Genomic DNA, 17,585 nt, shown 5'->3' on the forward strand with positions numbered 1-17,585 from the left:
AACCCTCTGTAGCCTGGCAACACTTGCATCTCCAGCACCCTTGGCCTCTGCCCCAGGCAGCTCAGCCTTCCCCTGGCCTCCTCACCCTTCCCTCCTCTTCCTCTCTCTGCAAACCTTCCCATCCTCCAGGGCCTTCAGCTCCCACCTCCTGCAGGAAGCCCACCCCGCCTGAATGCACCAGGGGTCTTCCTTCACGTGACCCTTCGTCCCAAGGCCTTGGGGGCCTCAGAAGCCTCTGCAGCCCTGACTCTCCCCCGCCAGCTCTAGATTCCAGCTGTGCGGAAGTGTGGGGACAGGCTCCCCAAGAAAAGAAGGGGCCCTACAGAGATGAGAAGGTGGGCCCTGCAGAGATGAGAAGGTGGGGTGGCTGTAAGGAGCTGGCTGGCAGGAGGCCTGGAGTCAAGTTCCCTCTGCCGCAGGACCCAGGGCCAGTCGCTCCCTTTCTGGCCTCAATCTCTCCATCTGTAAAGTGGGCTGAGCTGGGGCACTGTCAGCTTTGAATGGGTCTGTGTGTGTGTGCACGCGCACACGTGTGTCTGTGTGTGTGGAGGGAGTTACCAGAGACTCCAGGCAGGTCAGAGACCATAGGAGGGGCTTGTACCCGGGGCCCTCATCGCCATGGCCACCTTCCACAGCCTCTCAGAGGCCCAGAGGGCACGGCTGCCCTTGCAGGCCCTACAGAGGGGCTGGGGCCGGGCAGGGCTCCCGGGGGCGGGCCTCGGCCTCACATCACGGACTCCTCCTCCTCTGCGATCTCGCGGTCCACCTCCACGGCCGTGTTCTCGAAGCTGGTGATGCCCCCGTACTTGCGCATATGTACCATCAGCGGCTTGGGCGACTGGCTGCCCGCCAGCGTGGCCACGTACATGCCCGTCCGGTTCTCCTCCAGCGACGGGCCCCAGTCCATGGCTGGTCGGCTGGCCTGCTGGAGACGCTGTGGCCGTGGAAACAGGCGGTGCTGGGGGCGCTTGCTGTGGCCGGGCACCCAGAAGCCCTGATCCAGCAAGGGGGAGTCTTTGCAGCACCCTGGGGCTCCATGACTCCCCGCGGGAGCGAGCCACATGCCTGGAAGGGAGCCCCACCCTGCCACAACACACTGGACGGCCTCAGCAGCGCCCCTGGGCTTTCCACACTCCACTTGCTGGTCCGGGGATCCCGAACCCTCTCAGGGTGGCTGTGGGGCCCTGACAGGTGCATTCAGCAGGGGGCTGGGGACAGGTGGGCCTGGGAAGCGTGAGCGTGAGGACTCCGAGGCAGGCTCTTGAGTGCCCAGAGGCTCGTCCGGGAGCCCTCCTCTCATCAAGGCAGAAGGAGCTGGGTGCTGGGAAGGAGCCAGGGCCCGGGAACAGAGGCAGCCTGGCTTCGCAGTGGACTCCTGTCTGTCCTGGCCCCCACCTTTCCCATGGGAGCCCCTCATGCCTCCGTGGAAGGATGGAGCTGACTAAGGTCGTGACAAAGCCTAGACATTCAGTTCCCTCCTCCAAAGTCACACTCCCAAAGCGCTCCGCCTGCCCCGCCAGGAAGAGAGCTCCTGGGCCCGTGAAGGAGGCTGCCCCCATGAGAGGCAGCCACGGGGGTGGCTCGAGGGAGACACTGTGTCATGAAAGACCCGGACTGGGCCAGCACAGCTGGGTATGAGCAGGATGACGCTCAGGAACATGCACTGAGAGTACATCCCACGCCATTCAGAAACCTGCAGTGACCCTTGGCCCACCTGGAGTGAATCCACCGTGGGCACCGTGGCCTCCAGCTCCCACCTGTCCACCCCCCTACCCCGGCCACCTCCATCCTTGCTCCACACGGCTCTCATGTGCCAGCCCTTGCCACAGGGCTTGTGCACCTGCCATTCTTTCGCCTGGAATGCCCTCCCCCCGAAACCTATTTGGCTCACTCTGTCCCTTTAGCCAGGTCTCTGCCACGTCCTCAGACAGGTCCTCCTGGCTACCCTGGACAAAATGCCATCTCCACCACTCCACTGGCGACTGTCGGTGGCTTGTTCTGGTTTTGTGAAGTGCAGCCCTTACCTTGCTATAGTCTGCCTCCCACATTAAAACACAAGCTCCCTGGCCGGACTCAGAGCTGCCGAAGACTGGACAATGTGTCCAGACCAAGCCTGGTGTGAGCACGCCGACATTTAAGTCTGGAGAGTTCTTTGCCGTGGGCCATCCTGTGCATGGGAAGCTGTCCAGCAGCCTCCCTGTCCTCTACCCACCAGGTGACAGTAACACTTCCCTCGTCCCCTGTCTCCCTCCAAGACAACCAACTATCCAGACATTGCCAAATGTCCTCTGAGGTCCAAACACCCCGAGAACCCCCGGGCTGAAACTGAGCACCCACCATACTCCAGCTCTGTCCTGTTGGCTTCTGTAATCTTTTTGATTTTATCTTATTTTTCATGAGGGGCTCATTCTGTCACCCAAGGGGGAGTGCAGTGGCATAATCATAGCTCACGGCAGGCTCAAACTCCTGGGCTCAAGTGATCCTTCTGCCTGGCGTCCCAAAGCACTGGGACGACGGGCAGGAGCCATAGTGCCTGGCAAGCTTATTTAATCTTCACAGAATCCTAACTAAAGGGGTGTTAATACCTTTTCCCCCACCCCCACAGACATTATCTGAACGTTAACGCTTAGAATGGTTTGTTATGTCGGCCAAGGTCATACAGGTGGGAAGTGGCGGCCCTGAGATTTGACCCCGTTCTGAACTTTCAAAATATGTTGCTTTTCTGCCTGCCACAATGTGGACTACATTGATAGGCTCCTTTTTTCCCCTCTTCCTCACAGCAGCCTTATGGATAGGTATCCCTGTCCTTATTAGAAACTGAGGTTCGGAAGGGCGTGGTAAGTTGCTCAAGGTCAGGCAGCTGACACCGATCCTCACGTGTCAGAGCTGGAAGCCCTGGTCTCTGAGGGTGGCACTCCTGAGCTGGGCAGTACTCCTTTGCAGTGCTCACAGCCGGCGGCGACTGTGGGGGAGCCAGGCATCCCAGCACCCACGACCTTCCTGGGAACTGGAGCCCCCGCCCTGGGCAGCTCCTCTCCTTCTTTTCCTGCCAACACCCTGGCTCTCAAGCAAAGAGACAGGCTCCTTTAGGGGCAAAGGGGCACTCCTGAGGTTCAGAGAAGGGAGGAGTTTGCCCCAAGTCACACAGCAGTCTGAGGCAGAGCAGAGGTGGGGGGGTGGCCACAGCCCACTTCTGCCTGGGAAGGGGGCGGGGCTGAGCCTTTCCCAGGCTGGGCCTGAAGGAGAGGTGAGGGCAACTGAGGGGTGGGGAAGCTATTTGGTGGTGAGGAGGGGGAAGGGGGAGAGGACACCTGCTCCGTAGCCAGTTTCGGGGTAAATACCCCCAGCACGGTCCATTTCAACCCATCCGTGATGTAATCACTGCACATTCAAGGATGTGAGAGCGCTCAGGACACCCTCTTGATGCCGCAGCACAGCTGGTGGGACATGTGTGTCGGGGGGGTCCCCAGGCGCTCTCTGGGCCCCATCAGGCTCCCTCAAGCTCTCTTCACGATGACAGTCTCTTGCCACTGCAGAACGCCATGCTCTTATGGAAGGGAAGGGCTCAGTGTTCAGAGGGTGCCTGAAGCTCAGACATGAGGATTTCGCCACAACCACAGCTTGTCGCTGTCCCACAGGGGTCACCACACCCTGCTCAGGGCCTGCAGACCCCGAGCCTGGCAGCTTGGTCTCTTTCCCCAAAACCCTGGTCACCGGCAGGGCTCCTACCATCATTCTGTCAGGTCACCTGGGCGCAGAAGAAGAGTGGCAGCACCCTGCCAGGTGGGTGTCGCCGTTTGACCCTGAGTTCCAGAGGAAAGCTCTGGGCAGGAGACCCAAGTTCAAGTCTTGATTCCCCGCCCAACTCACAGTGGGACCTCGCACCAGCCTCTTGTCATGGGTGGTCTTTGGACTGCGCCACCCCCTCCCAAGGCCCCAGGTGGTATCAGGTGCTACCGGGCAGGACTCTAAGACCCAAAAGGGCCTCGGCCCGAGTGAGGCCCTCCAGGCAGGGTCCTGGGTCAGGAGGGTGAGAATGCCTGGGCAGGCGACTCACCTCCCAGAGCGAGCCTTCTTCCCGTAGCACGGCCACCAGCATACCGGCTGGGATCAGGAGGCAGGACAGCAAGCCCATGAAGATGCCCAGCAGCTCGGCCCAGGGCGGAAAGCGGTAGTTGCCGTACTCTGAGGGCTGGTACTTGACGATGCTGTACACCAGCAGGGCCTGCGGGGAGACTCTGCATCACCAGGGCCTCGGGTGGGTCCAGGGTTTGGTGGCCCAGGTCTGAGCGACCCTAGGCCCGAGGAAATCCAGCCCAGAGCCACCAGAGTCCTATGCTGTCCTGGAACCATCTCCGGAGCCTCGACAAAGCCTGGGCCAGCGCAGCTCCTGGCAGCCCTGAAACTAAGGCCTGAAGGAGAGGTGAGGGCAACTGAGGGGTGGGGAAGCTATTTGGTGGTGAGGAGGGGGAAGGGGGAGGGAGACGTGCTCCGTAGCCAGTTTCGGGGTAAATATCCCCAGCACTGTCCGTTTCAACCCATCCATGATGTAATCACCGCACATTCAAGGGTGAGCGCTCGGGACACCCTCTTGATGCCGCAGCACACCTGGTGGGGCGTGTGTGTTGGGGGGGTCCCCAGGCGCAGCCCAGTCCCCAGATAGCCTACCATGAGCTGCTCCAGCACCGAGACCAGAAACATAACCTCCAAGCCCAATACCCTGAGGTCTGAGAACACCCCACCCACTCACCAACCAAGTGTAGGCCCCGCACGAAGCTGGGGCACCCAGGGGGGATAGGAGCTTGGCGCCCACCTACAGCCCTGACAGAGGTGCCACAGTGGGATAGGGAGGCCCTCCCCGATGGCACGGAGGGGCCTCGCTCTCCACCCTGGGGCCCCAGCCAGCTGCCCTCCCGCCCAGGAGGGAGTTACCAGGAGTGTGGCTGGAGACAGGAACAACCAGCAGGCCCTGAAGTAGAGGCCCGGCTTGAAGCCCAGCATCATGTGGATGTCCCGGCAGAAGCGCTGGATGCCTGTGAGGGGAGGGAGCAGGATGGCCTCACCTGCCAGCACCCAGCACCAGCTGCCCTCCCCACCCAGCTGCCTCCCCCCAGAACTGGACCCACTGGAGCAGGGCGCTCCAGGGCAGATCCCGCCCTCCTACTGCAGGAGTCTCGACTTCACCCCCACGCCCTCCTCACTGTACACCTCGTCACGGCCACCCTCCACACCCTTCTCACCGTACACCCGCGTCACGGCGAGGCACGTGGTGATCACCACCACCATAAGCCCGAAGCTGGCACTGTAGTCATCCAGAAGGACCAGCCAGTACATGCCCCCCTGGAATACAAGCCACCTCTCAGGGCCCCTCACCGGCCCTCTCTCTGCTGCAGCCCCCTTCCCTGGCACAAAATGGGTCAGCTGGAGGCACAAGATATTAGGACAGGAGCTGGCACCCTACTGGGCCTTCTAGGCCTCATCTTATTTGAGTCTCGCCCACCTCAGCCTCCCAAGTAGGTGGAACAATAGGCACATGCCACCATGCCTGACTAATTTTTAAATGTTTTTGTGGAGAAGGGGGTCTTGCTATGTTGCCCAGGCTGGTCTAAAATTCCTGGGCTCAAGTACTCCTCCCACCTTGGCCTCCCAAAGTGCTAGGATTATAGGCGTGAGCCATGGCGCCCGGCCTAGCCCTCTTTTGTTGAACCCGCTTTAACTGATGAGGTAAGGTGGGTCCGGAGAGGGGAAGTCAGGTCCTGAAGCCCCTCAGCAAATGCGGCAGCAAGGTTTGAAGCCAGGTCCTTCAGACTAAGACTTCACAGCCAGGACCCTGGTCGCAAGGTCAGGCTGCCTCTCTTGGGAGACAGAGGCTGGGGACCAAGCTCCTTGCAGAGAGGACAAGGAGATAGCTCAGGGGCTGCCAGCCACTCCAGAGACCAGCTGCCTGCCCTGCCCACCCGCCCTGCCCACCCCCTGCAGCGCCCTCACTTCAGTGGTGAGGATCAGCCCCATGAGGTACATGGCCAAGCAGACTAGCCCGGAGAACACCGCTTTCTTGGGCCGCAGGGAGTACGGGAACTCATCCGTCACAGCTGTCACGATGGTCTCCAGAAAGGCGAACTGGGAGGAACAGAAGGGGTGGGGCCAGAGTTCCACCTCACGCCCACCCCCACAGGTAGAAGTCACGTGTGTTCACACCACACACACGTACATGCATGCATACACAGATGCACACGTGTCCACACATGCATGTGAACACAGGCGTCACAAGGTACCACGGCAGGGCACATGCTCACCTGGCTGTCCAAGCCCAGAGTCAGGAGCATAAAGAAGAAGAGGAAGGACCAGAAGGGTGACAGGGGCAGCATGGTCATGGCCTGTGGGTAGACAACGAAGGCCAGGCCGGGGCCTGGGCCCAGCGCTGGGGTCAGCAGCCTGGGGTCCTCACACACCTCACACCTGACCCTCCGCCAGCCCCGGGACACACTGTGGGCGCCCGCCCGGTGAGTGCAGGTTGTGGAACAGATGAGCTATTATGGGCGCAGGAAGAAACAGACCCAAATGGAAGCCTCAGACACTCTTCTGTACACAGCTGTGTGCACAAACAACCCTGCGGCACACACACTGCTGCATACCCACCGGCACGAGACACCCACAAGGTCATTAGTGCCCTCACCGCTTGCCCAGACATCTCCACACAGGACACAAACGAGGCACGAAACAGCACTCTCACACAGAAGCCCACTTACCTCCAGACACAGGTTGTGCACACGAATGTGCACACCACCCTTTGCACACGGGCACCCAGAGCCCGCTGGGACATGGTCATTTGCCTGCACACATGTGCACACACACACAACGACCTTGCTGGCCACACCCAGGCTACCGGCCCAGTCCCTCCGTGCCCGACGCTCCCTCACTCACACGCTGCTCTGCCCACCTGCTTTGGCTACTTGGTCCACAGGCACGCCCAGCTCCTGAGACATGTAGCCCAGCACGGAGAAGATGGCGAAGCCTGCCAGGATGCTGGTGATGGCGTTGCCCAGGGTGACAATGAAGGTGTCTCTGCCAGGAGAAGCCCGTGCTGGCCAGGGTGAGACGGGCTCCCGCCACCAGGCCCGCCCGGCCAGTGCTTCCCTCCCACTCCACCCCAGACCTGGGAGGCCACAGGCACTGACCTGTAGATGTTCTGGTGAAACGTGTTGTAGGAGGCAAAGGTGAGGAGACCCCCGAAGCCCACACCCAGGGAGTAAAAGATCTGAAGGGCGGCTTCGATCCACACCTGTGGCGGGGCAAGGAGAGAGGGGACGCAGCGGGGCAGGGCGGGGGGGGTCACAGGGCAGCACAGTCAAGGGCCTGCTCACAGTGATGTGAGCCGAAACACACCCTGCCCCCACCTGCACTGCAGGGCATGGTAAGACACTTCCCCTCTGTGGGTCTCAGTTTCCCACACAGGATCTAGGAGACAATCACCAAGCTTGGCTCTGATCTGAAGGACATAGCACCCACTGCAAAGTTCCTAGGAGATTTGTGTTGCCAGTAGCCCATGCAGCCCCCAGATTTCCTGGGGTGGAGGGACCTGGACTCGGATCCAGCGTCAGCCCTTCCTAGCTGTGCACCCTGGACAAGCCACATGGGCCTCTAGACTGCACGGCCCTTATCTGTAATGAGGGGTCAGACAGTGCCCACCCCTCGGGGAGTCAGGCTTGAGTCAGAACACATGGACCACATGAGCCATGTGGCCAGCAGGCCACCCTTCCATGAGGAACACATGGCAGTCATCAGCACCAGTAATGCTGTCATTGTCACAAACGCCCTCCCTGGGGCTTGGAGCCACAGGGATCTAAACAAGCATCCGTACTCTGCCACTTCCTAGCTTGGGCCCTTAAGTTGATCACAAACTGTGGGGGCCTCAGTTTCTTCAGCTGTTAAACGGGAACACAGCGTTTACTTCATAGGGTTACCAAGAACCGTAAGTGAAGAGTCATGTGTAATCAACGATAGCACACTGTATACTTGAAAAACGCTGAGGGCAGATGTTGTGCTCTCACCATGAAAATGACACGTGAGACAATGCGTACGCTAATTAGAGTGAACGCATCCACAATCCATACATGCTTCAGAACACCAGGTTGTATGTGATAAACATGCACAAGTTTATCTATCCGCTTAAAGTATAAATCTTTTTTAAAAGACTAATCGAGGTGAGAGGATTGCCTGAGCCTTTGGGTTCAAGACCAGCCTGGGCAACTTGGTGAGACCTCATCTCTACAATAAATCAAAAACTTAGCTGGGCGTGGTAGCACGTGCCCCTAATTCCAGCTACTTGGGAGACTGAGGCAGAGGGACTGCCTGAGCCCAGCAGGTCGAGGCTGAGGTGGCTGTGAATGTGCCACTGCGCTCCAGCCTGGACAACAGAGTGAGACTTCAACTAAAAAAAAAAAAAGACTAATCAATGACAAAGACACACAGGGGCCAGGCACCGCTGGTGCTGGGCTCACCGCTTTCCCCAGGGAGGCTTACTGTCTGTCCCACCTTCCCCGGAGACCCCTCTGCACCCTACCTGAGGCCTCACCTTGGAAGACAGCAGGTGGTGGAACTGAGGGGTGAGATAGAACTGGACGCCCCTCCAGGCCCCTGGGAGCGTGACTCCGCGGACCAGCAGCATGAGCAGGATGAGGTAGGGGAACGTGGCTGTGAAGTACACCACCTGCGGGCGGCAAGGTCAAGGCTGGGCCTTCCCTCCACCGTGCCTCCTGGGAAGTCCTTACCTCCGTCCTGCGCCGTCCCAGCCTCCACCCTCTGCACGACTAATGACAGCACCGCATGATAGACCTGCCTCCCTAAGGCACCCAGATCCATCTCCACAGTGGCTACAGGAGTCTCTTCCGGGCCCACTCTCTGCCCCGCACACCACCCACGGCCAGCAGGCATGGACATCCCCACCCTCCCCTCCGCTCTCCCGCCCCCTGTCCCAACCTCAGCTGGCCCTCAGCAAACACGCCAGGTCCCAGCGTCCTCACTGTCTGGCTCTCACCACCGCCATGCTCCCCCCTCTCTAGGGGGCCCACCCTGCCGTCTCGCCCATCTTTCCATGGCTCCGTTCCTCACAGGAAACACTTCTCAGCACTTTGCAGACAAGTTCTGAAGGACAAGTTCTAGTTCATCAACGACCTTGGGAGCCACTCAGGCTTCCAAGTTTACTCTTCCCATCCCTTCACTGCCTAAAGCAAACGTCTGGTGCCTGGCCTTCCTGGAGTCTAGCATGCCTTCCTCAGACAAGAGCACCCCAGCTCTCCCTCAATGGGGCTGACTCCATTCCCAGAGCCAGGAGTGGGCATGTGATCAAGCACAGCCGGCAGAGCCTTCCACCCTCCCAGCCACACGGATTGATTTCAGGGACGGATACACGGCCCAGCTTACCCAGTGAGACTCAATTCTAGGATATTGTGATTAGGGAAAGAGACAACCCCTTCACCAAGTTAAGATGAAAGCCTAGAGCTGCCAGGGGCAGCCCTGCTGCAGAGAGAAGTCCCAGAAGAAAGCATATTGAGAGACCAGACTTCTGATAACACCCACGGAACCCCTGGATCCAGCTGTGCCTGAAGCACATCCTCTCGACTTTCCAACTTAGTGTGACACTAAGCTCAGGTCACTTGCATCTCAAAGAGCCCTGACTCATATGTCCACCGTCCAAGCATTTGATAAACCCTCTGGGTTCCTTCAACATGCCAAGTACTGAGTAAAAACACACTCTAGTAACACGTAGGCCAGCCTTGGCAAACTTCTTGGTAGCTAGGAAGCAGCCTGGCCCGCTGGGCGTCCTCCCCTCCACATCTCTCTAGACAGTACTCCAACCTCAATTCCAATGCCCTCTCCCTTCCTCTCTTCCCAGATGAGGTCTATTCATCTTTCCAGACTCAGGCCAGGCCCTGCCTCCTCCAGGAAGCCTTCATCCATCCTCAGGCCTGGGCCTCTCTGGCCTCACCTTGCCTGAGGACTTCACGCCCTTGAGGATGCAGAGGAAGACGATGGCCCAGGCCAGCAGGAGGCAGAGGCAGAGGTTCCAGCGGATCTCCCCGGGGCTGCCGATGCCACGGCTGCCTTGGATGTGGAGGACGTGGCGGCTGCAGAGGATAAAAGTCTGAGCGTCCTCTGGCCACCCCACCTGGCTGCACATAGAGCCACGATGTGCCCAGCCCACAAAGCCCCACTGCTGTTGATGACCCCTCCAGTTCCTTTCCATCCTCTGGCCAGCTCTGTCTCCAGAGGCTGACCTCTGCAGCCCCAGCCCAGACTCCGTCCTCTTTGGCCTCCATGTGGGTTTGGCTGACGGGAGGCAGCAGCAGGGAGCTGGAGTGTGAGAAAAGCCAGGGGTCTGGTGTTTGTACACACACCGTCAGGGACCTGTGTCCTTCTCCTGCAGACAGCCCTTCTTCCCAGGCTCTGATTCCCCTTGGTTCCCTCCCCGGCCTCCCTGGTCCGGGGTGGTCATGGCTCTCCTAGTGCCAGTCCCTGACTCCTCACCTTCCCTCGTGGTTTCCTTGAGCCTTGGAAAAGTCCCTTCTCTAAGCCCCCTCCCGCGAAGCCCCCTGACTGCACCTTCCGTGTCCTACGCAGGCAGGAGGCCATGGCTCTGCCACGCAGACCCCTGTAGCTGCCAGTGTCCACATCATACTGGTTAGCTTAAGCTGCAGGCCCAGGCCTGTCCTTTCCCACTGGCCAGACACCCGCCTCAGCAGGTGCTAACACTTCGGATGGACTCAAATGACAAACGAATGTACCATGTAGTACACACAGCTTGGAGGCAAAACCGCTTCAAGACATGGGGTCCAAGTGGGGGAAATTCCCAAGAACCATGATCCATAAGTGAGGGGCCGGGGGTATCTGGTCTGTGCTCCCTGGCCAGCCAATGGTCTCTACCCAGGGATCAGGCTACTCTAGAATGTTCCAGAACAGGACCAGGAAGCAGGATCCCTGAGTGCCTACACTTCCTCAGTCACTAACTACTGAGCTGGTCTCTGGGCCTTGCTTTCTCAGCCATAAAGTGGGGCATGGGGACAGCCTGAGGGCATGTCCTTCCAACACCTGCCGCCCCTGGGACCCGCCATGCACCTGGCCCATGAGAACGGTTTGACCCGTGTTCCTCATTAATTCTCATGACGGCCCCTCCCTCTCTACGGCTGTGTCTCTTCGAGTTGATGGATCTGAGCTGGTCCTCACTGCCTGTGGTCCTGGCCCCATGGGAAGGGCTTTCCCTACTGGCATAGCAGGTGTTCGACACACTCTTAAACAGAGGGTAAATGGGTGCGTAAGTGGCTCCTTGGATGACATCCCGTGTGGCGGCACAGCCGTCAGCCCCTGTGATGGAGAAGGACATCGAGGCTCTGGAATGCTCCTATGACCACCAGCAGCAGCAGCAGCTGGCATGGCCTGAGCAGCAACCAGCTGCCCAAATGCCTTCACAACCACCTTCTGAAGTCCCACGGTGATTGTCCCCGTGATAAAGATCAAGTGACAGAAGCCAAGAGTTGTTCGAGGTCACAAGGTCAGCCAGCTGGGCGGGCAGAGAGCCGGGATCACAAGCCAGAGTCCCCCTGACGCCAGCTTAGGGACCATCTCTGGGGCGTGCTTTAGCCCCCTGGGGACGCCGGCGCCTCCCTGCCCCGCCCACTCTCAGCCACACGCCGCCACCCACGCCGTGGCCATGGCTGGGCCTGACCTCCAGTACTCCTCGCTGGGGCTGACGGTGCCGCTGAGGTTGAGGGGCAGGGCCCCATTGCCGTCGTGGGAACCGCGGTGCTCCCGGCAGAGGCCCGTGTTCCACGTGTGGCCGCAGTGCTCCCAGGGCAGGCTGCTGGTGAGGGAGGCGAAGAGGTAGAAGAGCACGTAGGCGATGATCATGTTGTAGTAGATGGCCACCAGGCCCACGATGAGCAGCATGGCCGCGCCGGCACCTGAGGGGACAGACGCCCGCTCAGTGCCCGAGGGCGCCTCTGGGAGCCGGTGCCTTTCTGGGCGCCACCTCCCTCTCGCCTGGAGCTGGGGGTACTGTGAGGCAGCCTCCCTGCCACCCCCGGGCACTGCCCCGTCAGCCCTGGGGACCACAGAGGCCTCACCTTTGAAGAGAGGGCTGATTTTCCAGACGGCCAGCGGCCCCAGGCTGGAGAACTGGCCCAGGGAGAGCTCCAGGAAGAAGAGGGGAATGCCACAGATGGCCAGCATGAGGAAGTAGGGCACCAGGAAGGCACCTGCGGGAGGGGGGCAGGGGTTGGGCCGTCCCCAGGTCCAGCGCTGGCCCCACCCACCCTTGCCAGCAGCGGGCCGGGTGGGCCCTGGGGGGCTGTCTGTCTCTGTGCCAGATCACGGATGCCCAGGTAGGGAGGGACTCGCCTCTGCGGCCCAGTGTCCAGAACAGAACCACCCGCCAAGGGAGTGAACGAATACACGAGAGACGGAGAGAGCGGGCGGGCTTCCTCCTCAGCCTCAGAATCCGGTCCGGTCTTTCAGCCCCTCCCCCCACCTCAGACACTTGTGGCTGCCACCTGTGGTCCGTGGGCCCAACATTCCGTCCCCTTCTCTTCCCATCCCAGCAGCGTCTCCTTTAGAAAACTGCCCACCGCCATATGGCTCTAGAAGGGCTGCCTGGCACTCTCAGCAGCCACCCCTGCCATGGGCACCCAGCCCAAGCCAGACCTGTCAGGGGCCCGCCCTGCTGCTCTGCCTGGGTGCACTCGGACAGAGCAGCTCTGGAAGGCGCTGTGGTTGCCAAGACCGGCGGAGGGCCAGGCCCTTGCCGAGTGTCTGTGGCCACCCCCCACCGACGGCAGGGGGGACGCCTGTCGAGGTCAGCACACAGACAGCATAGGGCAAGGGAGAGGGAGAGCCCAGAGACACTGCGGATGTCACCGCACGCCTGGGGTTCCAGAGGCCAGCTCCAGTCCCGTACGTCCTGGTCACAGAAATGTGCCTTGCTTTGCTTCCTCTAGCTGGATTTGGATTTCTCTCACTTTCTCAACATACGCTTCCTTAAAACGTTTGGAAGCGACAGAGGAGACCTAGGGCACCGGTGATGGCCCCCAGCCCTGGAAGCGGGGGTCCTGGCTGGGGACATGAATCCGCCTCCCCACTCCTCGCCCCCCATGCCCAGGGGTGGGTAAGGTGGTCTCCAGGCCCTGCCACCTTGCCATTTCCTTGGTGCCCTCCCAGGATGGTCACCCCCCATTTCTGTGACCCCCCCAAGAGGGTCACCCCCTCTTTTTCGTGGCACCCACCACAGCAAGCCCGGGCCAACGGTTCAACCCTTGGATTGCTCATGAGACTTGGAGAGTCCCTTGGTGGGAAAGTAGGGACAATAGGAACGTTTTTAAGACGGAAGACACTTTGTGCTTGCAGACCCAACGGAAGGAACGAGGCAGAGGAGGGAGGATGAGGGTTTCAGAGCGGGGAGTGATTGACGGAGCCAGGCTCTGGAGGAGGTGGGGGTGGGGGAGGAAGTCAAGTATGGGAATCACGGACAGGCACTCCCTCTGCCCAGCACGCGGCCCACCAGCCTCAGGGAGGAGTCCACGGGTGGCCATCCAGGGCATGGGAGCATGATGACAGGGACAACCCAGGGGAGCTCCCTCCCCAGCCCCGGGACTCTAGACCACTGGCAACCAATTCTGCCCGAAGCCACCTGGGAGACGGCGGCAGAGGCTACCCGGGAGCCCACAACCCCTCGGGCCCTGGCCCGCACCCCCTCCGTTGGTATAGGCTCGGTAGGGGAAGCGCCAGACATTGCCCAGGCCCACGCAGTAGCCGATGCAGGACAGCAGGAAGTCCAGCTTGCCCGTCCAGGTCCCCCGGTCGACGGCAAAGTCCACGTCCAGGTCGACGTCGCCCTGGTCGCTGGGGGTCATCAGCAGATCTGGGGTGATGGGCTGCTGGTGAGAGACCGAGGGGTGGGGAGAAGCGTGAGGCCTGGCTGGAACGGCAACCCCAAGACCAGAACGTGGCCCTGCCTGGGGCCACATGGAAAGGCTCTCCATGAGTCCGGATAACCAAGCGCCCTTACCTGGACTAACCTGGTCACGTGCAGGTCAGCCTCTGGGCTTTAGGTGACCACAAGCTCACTGGTCCTGCAGGGTGGCTGGGGCACTAACAAAGCTCCCTGACCTCAGTCTGGCTGACACAGAGGTCAAGCCAAGGGGTTGTCCTGTGTTAACGAGGATAATGATAACGGATATGATGGTCTCTAAAAAACAGTTTTTTTAGAGACAGGGTCGTACTCTGTCACCCAGGCTGGAGTGTAGTGGCACAGGCTCGAACTCCTGGACTCCGATCCTCCTGCCTCAGTCTCCTAAGTAGCTGGGACTACAGGTGCAGTCATCACGCCTGGCTAATTTTTTTTTGTTTTGCTTTGTTTTGTTGTGTCAGGATCTTGATACATTGCCCAGGCTGGTCTTGAACTCCTGGCCTTAAGGAATTCTCCCGCCTCAGCCTCCCACAGGGCTGAGATTACAGGTGTGGACCACTGCTCCAGCCAGATATGATGTTAATACCAGTTCCTGTGCATTGAGCCCTCATGATGTATTCCCTGCCACAAAAATTTCACTCAAATAGCCTGATCTTGTTCTCAAGATGACGCTGAGCTAAGCACTGATCTAAGCTCCATTTCCATCACAAGGAAGTCTGAGGCTCAAAGAGGCACCGTGACATCCCAAGTTTCCACCGGGTGGCCAGTGGGAGAGCCAGGATTGGAGCCAGAGCCTGATGCGGAAGCCTATGTCCTCCCCCGCCAGTGCGGGAGCTTCATTCCTCTGTCCTGGGCACAGTAAGACAGAATGTGGCACGTGTCCAAAGGGCAGGTGGCCAGACTGGAGGATGCTCAGGAAAGAGGTTCCAGGAGGAACCCGGGAACTCTGGGCATGGAGAGGAAAGATGAAGCTGGGAGTCCTGGGCATGGAGAGGAAGGATAGCGAGGGCTCGGGTTCCCCCGCAGGAGATGTTAGACTGTGTCTGTGGCTCAAGGGGGCCTCCCAAGGCCTGAGAATTTGGATTCATGAGCAGGAAGATGTTACTTAAGCCCTGATCTGTTCCAGAGAAAGCCCTGATCTCTGCCTGGAGGAGAGATGAAGGCACAGAGGGGAACGGAGGGCAGCTGCCCCTGACATCCTTCTCCCTGTCAAAAGGGAAGCCCTTTGGGCATTCTCCCTTGGGAGACCCTCAGTGATGGTGGTGACCACAGGTGGTTTTGCTATGGACTCTGGGGGTAGTGCTGACAGGCCCAGCCTGTCCTGATTTTGGGTGATGGTGACAATGACAGAACATGAAAAAGATGGGGGTTTTTGTTTAGTTTTTGTTTTTGTTTTTTTAGTAGAGGATCTCTCTCTGTCGCCCAGACAGGAGTGCAGGGGTATAATCACAGCTCACCGCAGCCTCACCCTCTTGGGTTGAAGAAATCCACCCTCCTCAGTCTCTGGGACTGTAGGTGGGCGACACCATGCCTGGCTAGTTTAAAAATTTTTTTTGTAGAGACGAGGTCTCACTGCGCTGCCTAGCCTGGGAAAAGCTGCTTTTAAGTAACTAGGCTCCAAGGTTGAAACAAATACATGCCTGAGTTCTCTGGCTGTGATACTGGACATGCTGGGGCGAGGGCAGCAGTTGTTCCCAGACTTGCCTGATATCCTTTACCATGGCTACTGGGGGGCATCAGCCTTCTGGAACCTCTCCATCCCAGGTGAGCCCCAGGAGGGATGGAGTGGCAGCCAGTGACACAGGCTCCTGGCACCGGGTGGGGGCAGGCCTGTCCCTGACCCCCATGCCCCATTCAGGCCCGCCGGCAGGAGGTCCTGGTAATGAGGCTTCTCTGATACCTCCAGAGAAGCTGCCCATTCCACCCTCATGGCTAGCTCCCTGTTTCCATGGCGACAAGAGTTCCCAGAGCAGGATGCTGCCAGCTTGCCCCTCCCTCACCTCCCCCAATCGGAGGGAAGCTGCCTGGACTCCAGGGGCAGGGAAGGGGTCCTCCAAAGCTGAGCCAATCAAGAGCCCCTCGGGAGACCCCCACATCACCACGGGGTGACCCTTAAGGAGGCTGGACAGTGAGGATGGGGCTTGACGGGAGACAGAAGAAAGCAAACCAATGAGGCAGGCTGGAGCTTCTGGTTGCTTTCTGCTTCTGCCTGTGTCCATGCTGAGTTCCCCACCACCCACCCCAGGGTCACGCAGGAACACACGCCTGAGTCTGCCAGACCTACGTCCTCGCTTTTGGGGACCAGCAGAGGTAGGCACCACAGCAGGGGCTCAGAGACACAGGACCACCCAAGCCAAGGTTCTCACACCTCCTTCAGGACAGAGAGAGGCAACAGAACCTGGAGTTCAAGTTCCTTATCATGTGGAAGAGACAACCAGGTTCCAGGAGGGGAAGGGATGAGCCCAAGGCCAGACAGCAAGTTAAGGGCGGAGCAAGATGTGGAACCAGATCCCCTGACTCCCAGTCTAGTGCTCACCTCTGAACAATGCACCTCTTTGCAAGGCCTGCATTTTCTCCCTCTCTGTCCCTTCTCCTTGAGACCAAGGGAGAGGTCCCTGAGAGGAGGTGGCTCACCTCTGCCCTGCTGGTCTAGCTTGCTGAGCCGGCCTCACCCCTCTGTGCCTGTTGCCTTGTCTATAAAGTGGAGATCACAAAACCTAGCCCCCAGAATTGCTGCAAGATGAAACGAGGTAAGGCTTGTTCAACTCCCAGCCCAGTGTCCAGCAAGTGCTCCAGTCGGAATAAAAAAGATACACTTACCAAGCCCGGCTGCCCAAGGGCAGAGAGCTGGAATGAATGAGTCTGAGTGTGTGAGTGAGTGAGAGTGTGTGAATGTGTGACTGCGTGTGTGTGCGCGTGTGGGGGGGGGGCACTGATAACACCAGCCCCTGACAACAGTCTTCCCCCTCCAGCAAATCCTGCTGGCAACTGGCCAGAGGCACTTCAGGTTAAAGAAGGAACTTGTCCAAAGCCACAGGGCAGGTTGCAGCCACACAAACAGTACCCAGGAGGGCTGACTCCTCACCAGTGCTAGAGCTTTCCAGCCAAAAGCCAGAAAACTGCCCCAGGATCCCAGCTCCACACACATTCACAGCTTGGGGGTGAGGCCCAGTCCCAGCAGGCAGGTTGGGAGGCTGAGGTCTGGGCTCCCACCGCCTCTCCTCTGGCCTGTGGCTGCCTCTCCTCCCGGCCTCTACCACCTTCCATCTTCCTCCCTACATCCTTGGCCTCCCCTTGCCCCTCCCCCAGCCCTCCGGAGGGGCTGCCCGGGTCCCAGCGGGGGAACCTCCAGCTTGGGGAGGAAGCAAGGATGGTCTCAGGGGAGCCGCAGACAGTCGGAGGGTCCCCGCGGGCTGTGGGGAGGCCCAGCGATCGGCGCACAGGTGAGGGCAGGGTGCACACCCCGCTCCACCCCCACCCGAAAGCCGTCCAGCTCCCGGCTGGCGCTCAGCGCTTCCAGTCCCCCACACCCCGGGAAGCTGGGGAGAGACGGGGCTTGGCCCCAGCCGCCCCTGCCCGCGCCCCGGGCTGCAGACACCTGTTCTCAGGGCGCTCCGCGCTCCACCCC

At 59.8% G+C, this 17,585-nt stretch overlaps 1 protein-coding gene across 1 annotated transcript; it reads right to left on the reverse strand.

Annotated features, from left to right (window-relative positions):
• Positions 1-537: 537 nt before the first annotated feature.
• Positions 538-13,926, reverse strand: SLC6A7 (solute carrier family 6 member 7). Its single transcript, XM_008061048.1, has 13 exons — positions 13,739-13,926; positions 12,120-12,251; positions 11,723-11,957; positions 9,989-10,127; positions 8,576-8,710; positions 7,179-7,282; positions 6,941-7,065; positions 6,297-6,409; positions 5,989-6,120; positions 5,241-5,340; positions 4,933-5,033; positions 4,058-4,225; positions 538-934 (listed from the first exon to the last, which is right to left on the reverse strand). Exons 1-13 carry the CDS (start codon positions 13,899-13,901, stop codon positions 725-727), a joined length of 1,857 nt encoding a protein of 618 aa, XP_008059239.1. The 5' UTR covers positions 13,902-13,926; the 3' UTR covers positions 538-724.
• Between the last annotated feature and the right edge of the window lie 3,659 nt (positions 13,927-17,585).

The sequence above is a fragment of the Carlito syrichta genome, unplaced genomic scaffold, assembly GCF_000164805.1.
Source record: "Carlito syrichta isolate Samal-C Ts95f unplaced genomic scaffold, Tarsius_syrichta-2.0.1 Scaffold305012, whole genome shotgun sequence".
Classification (NCBI taxonomy): domain Eukaryota; kingdom Metazoa; phylum Chordata; class Mammalia; order Primates; family Tarsiidae; genus Carlito; species Carlito syrichta.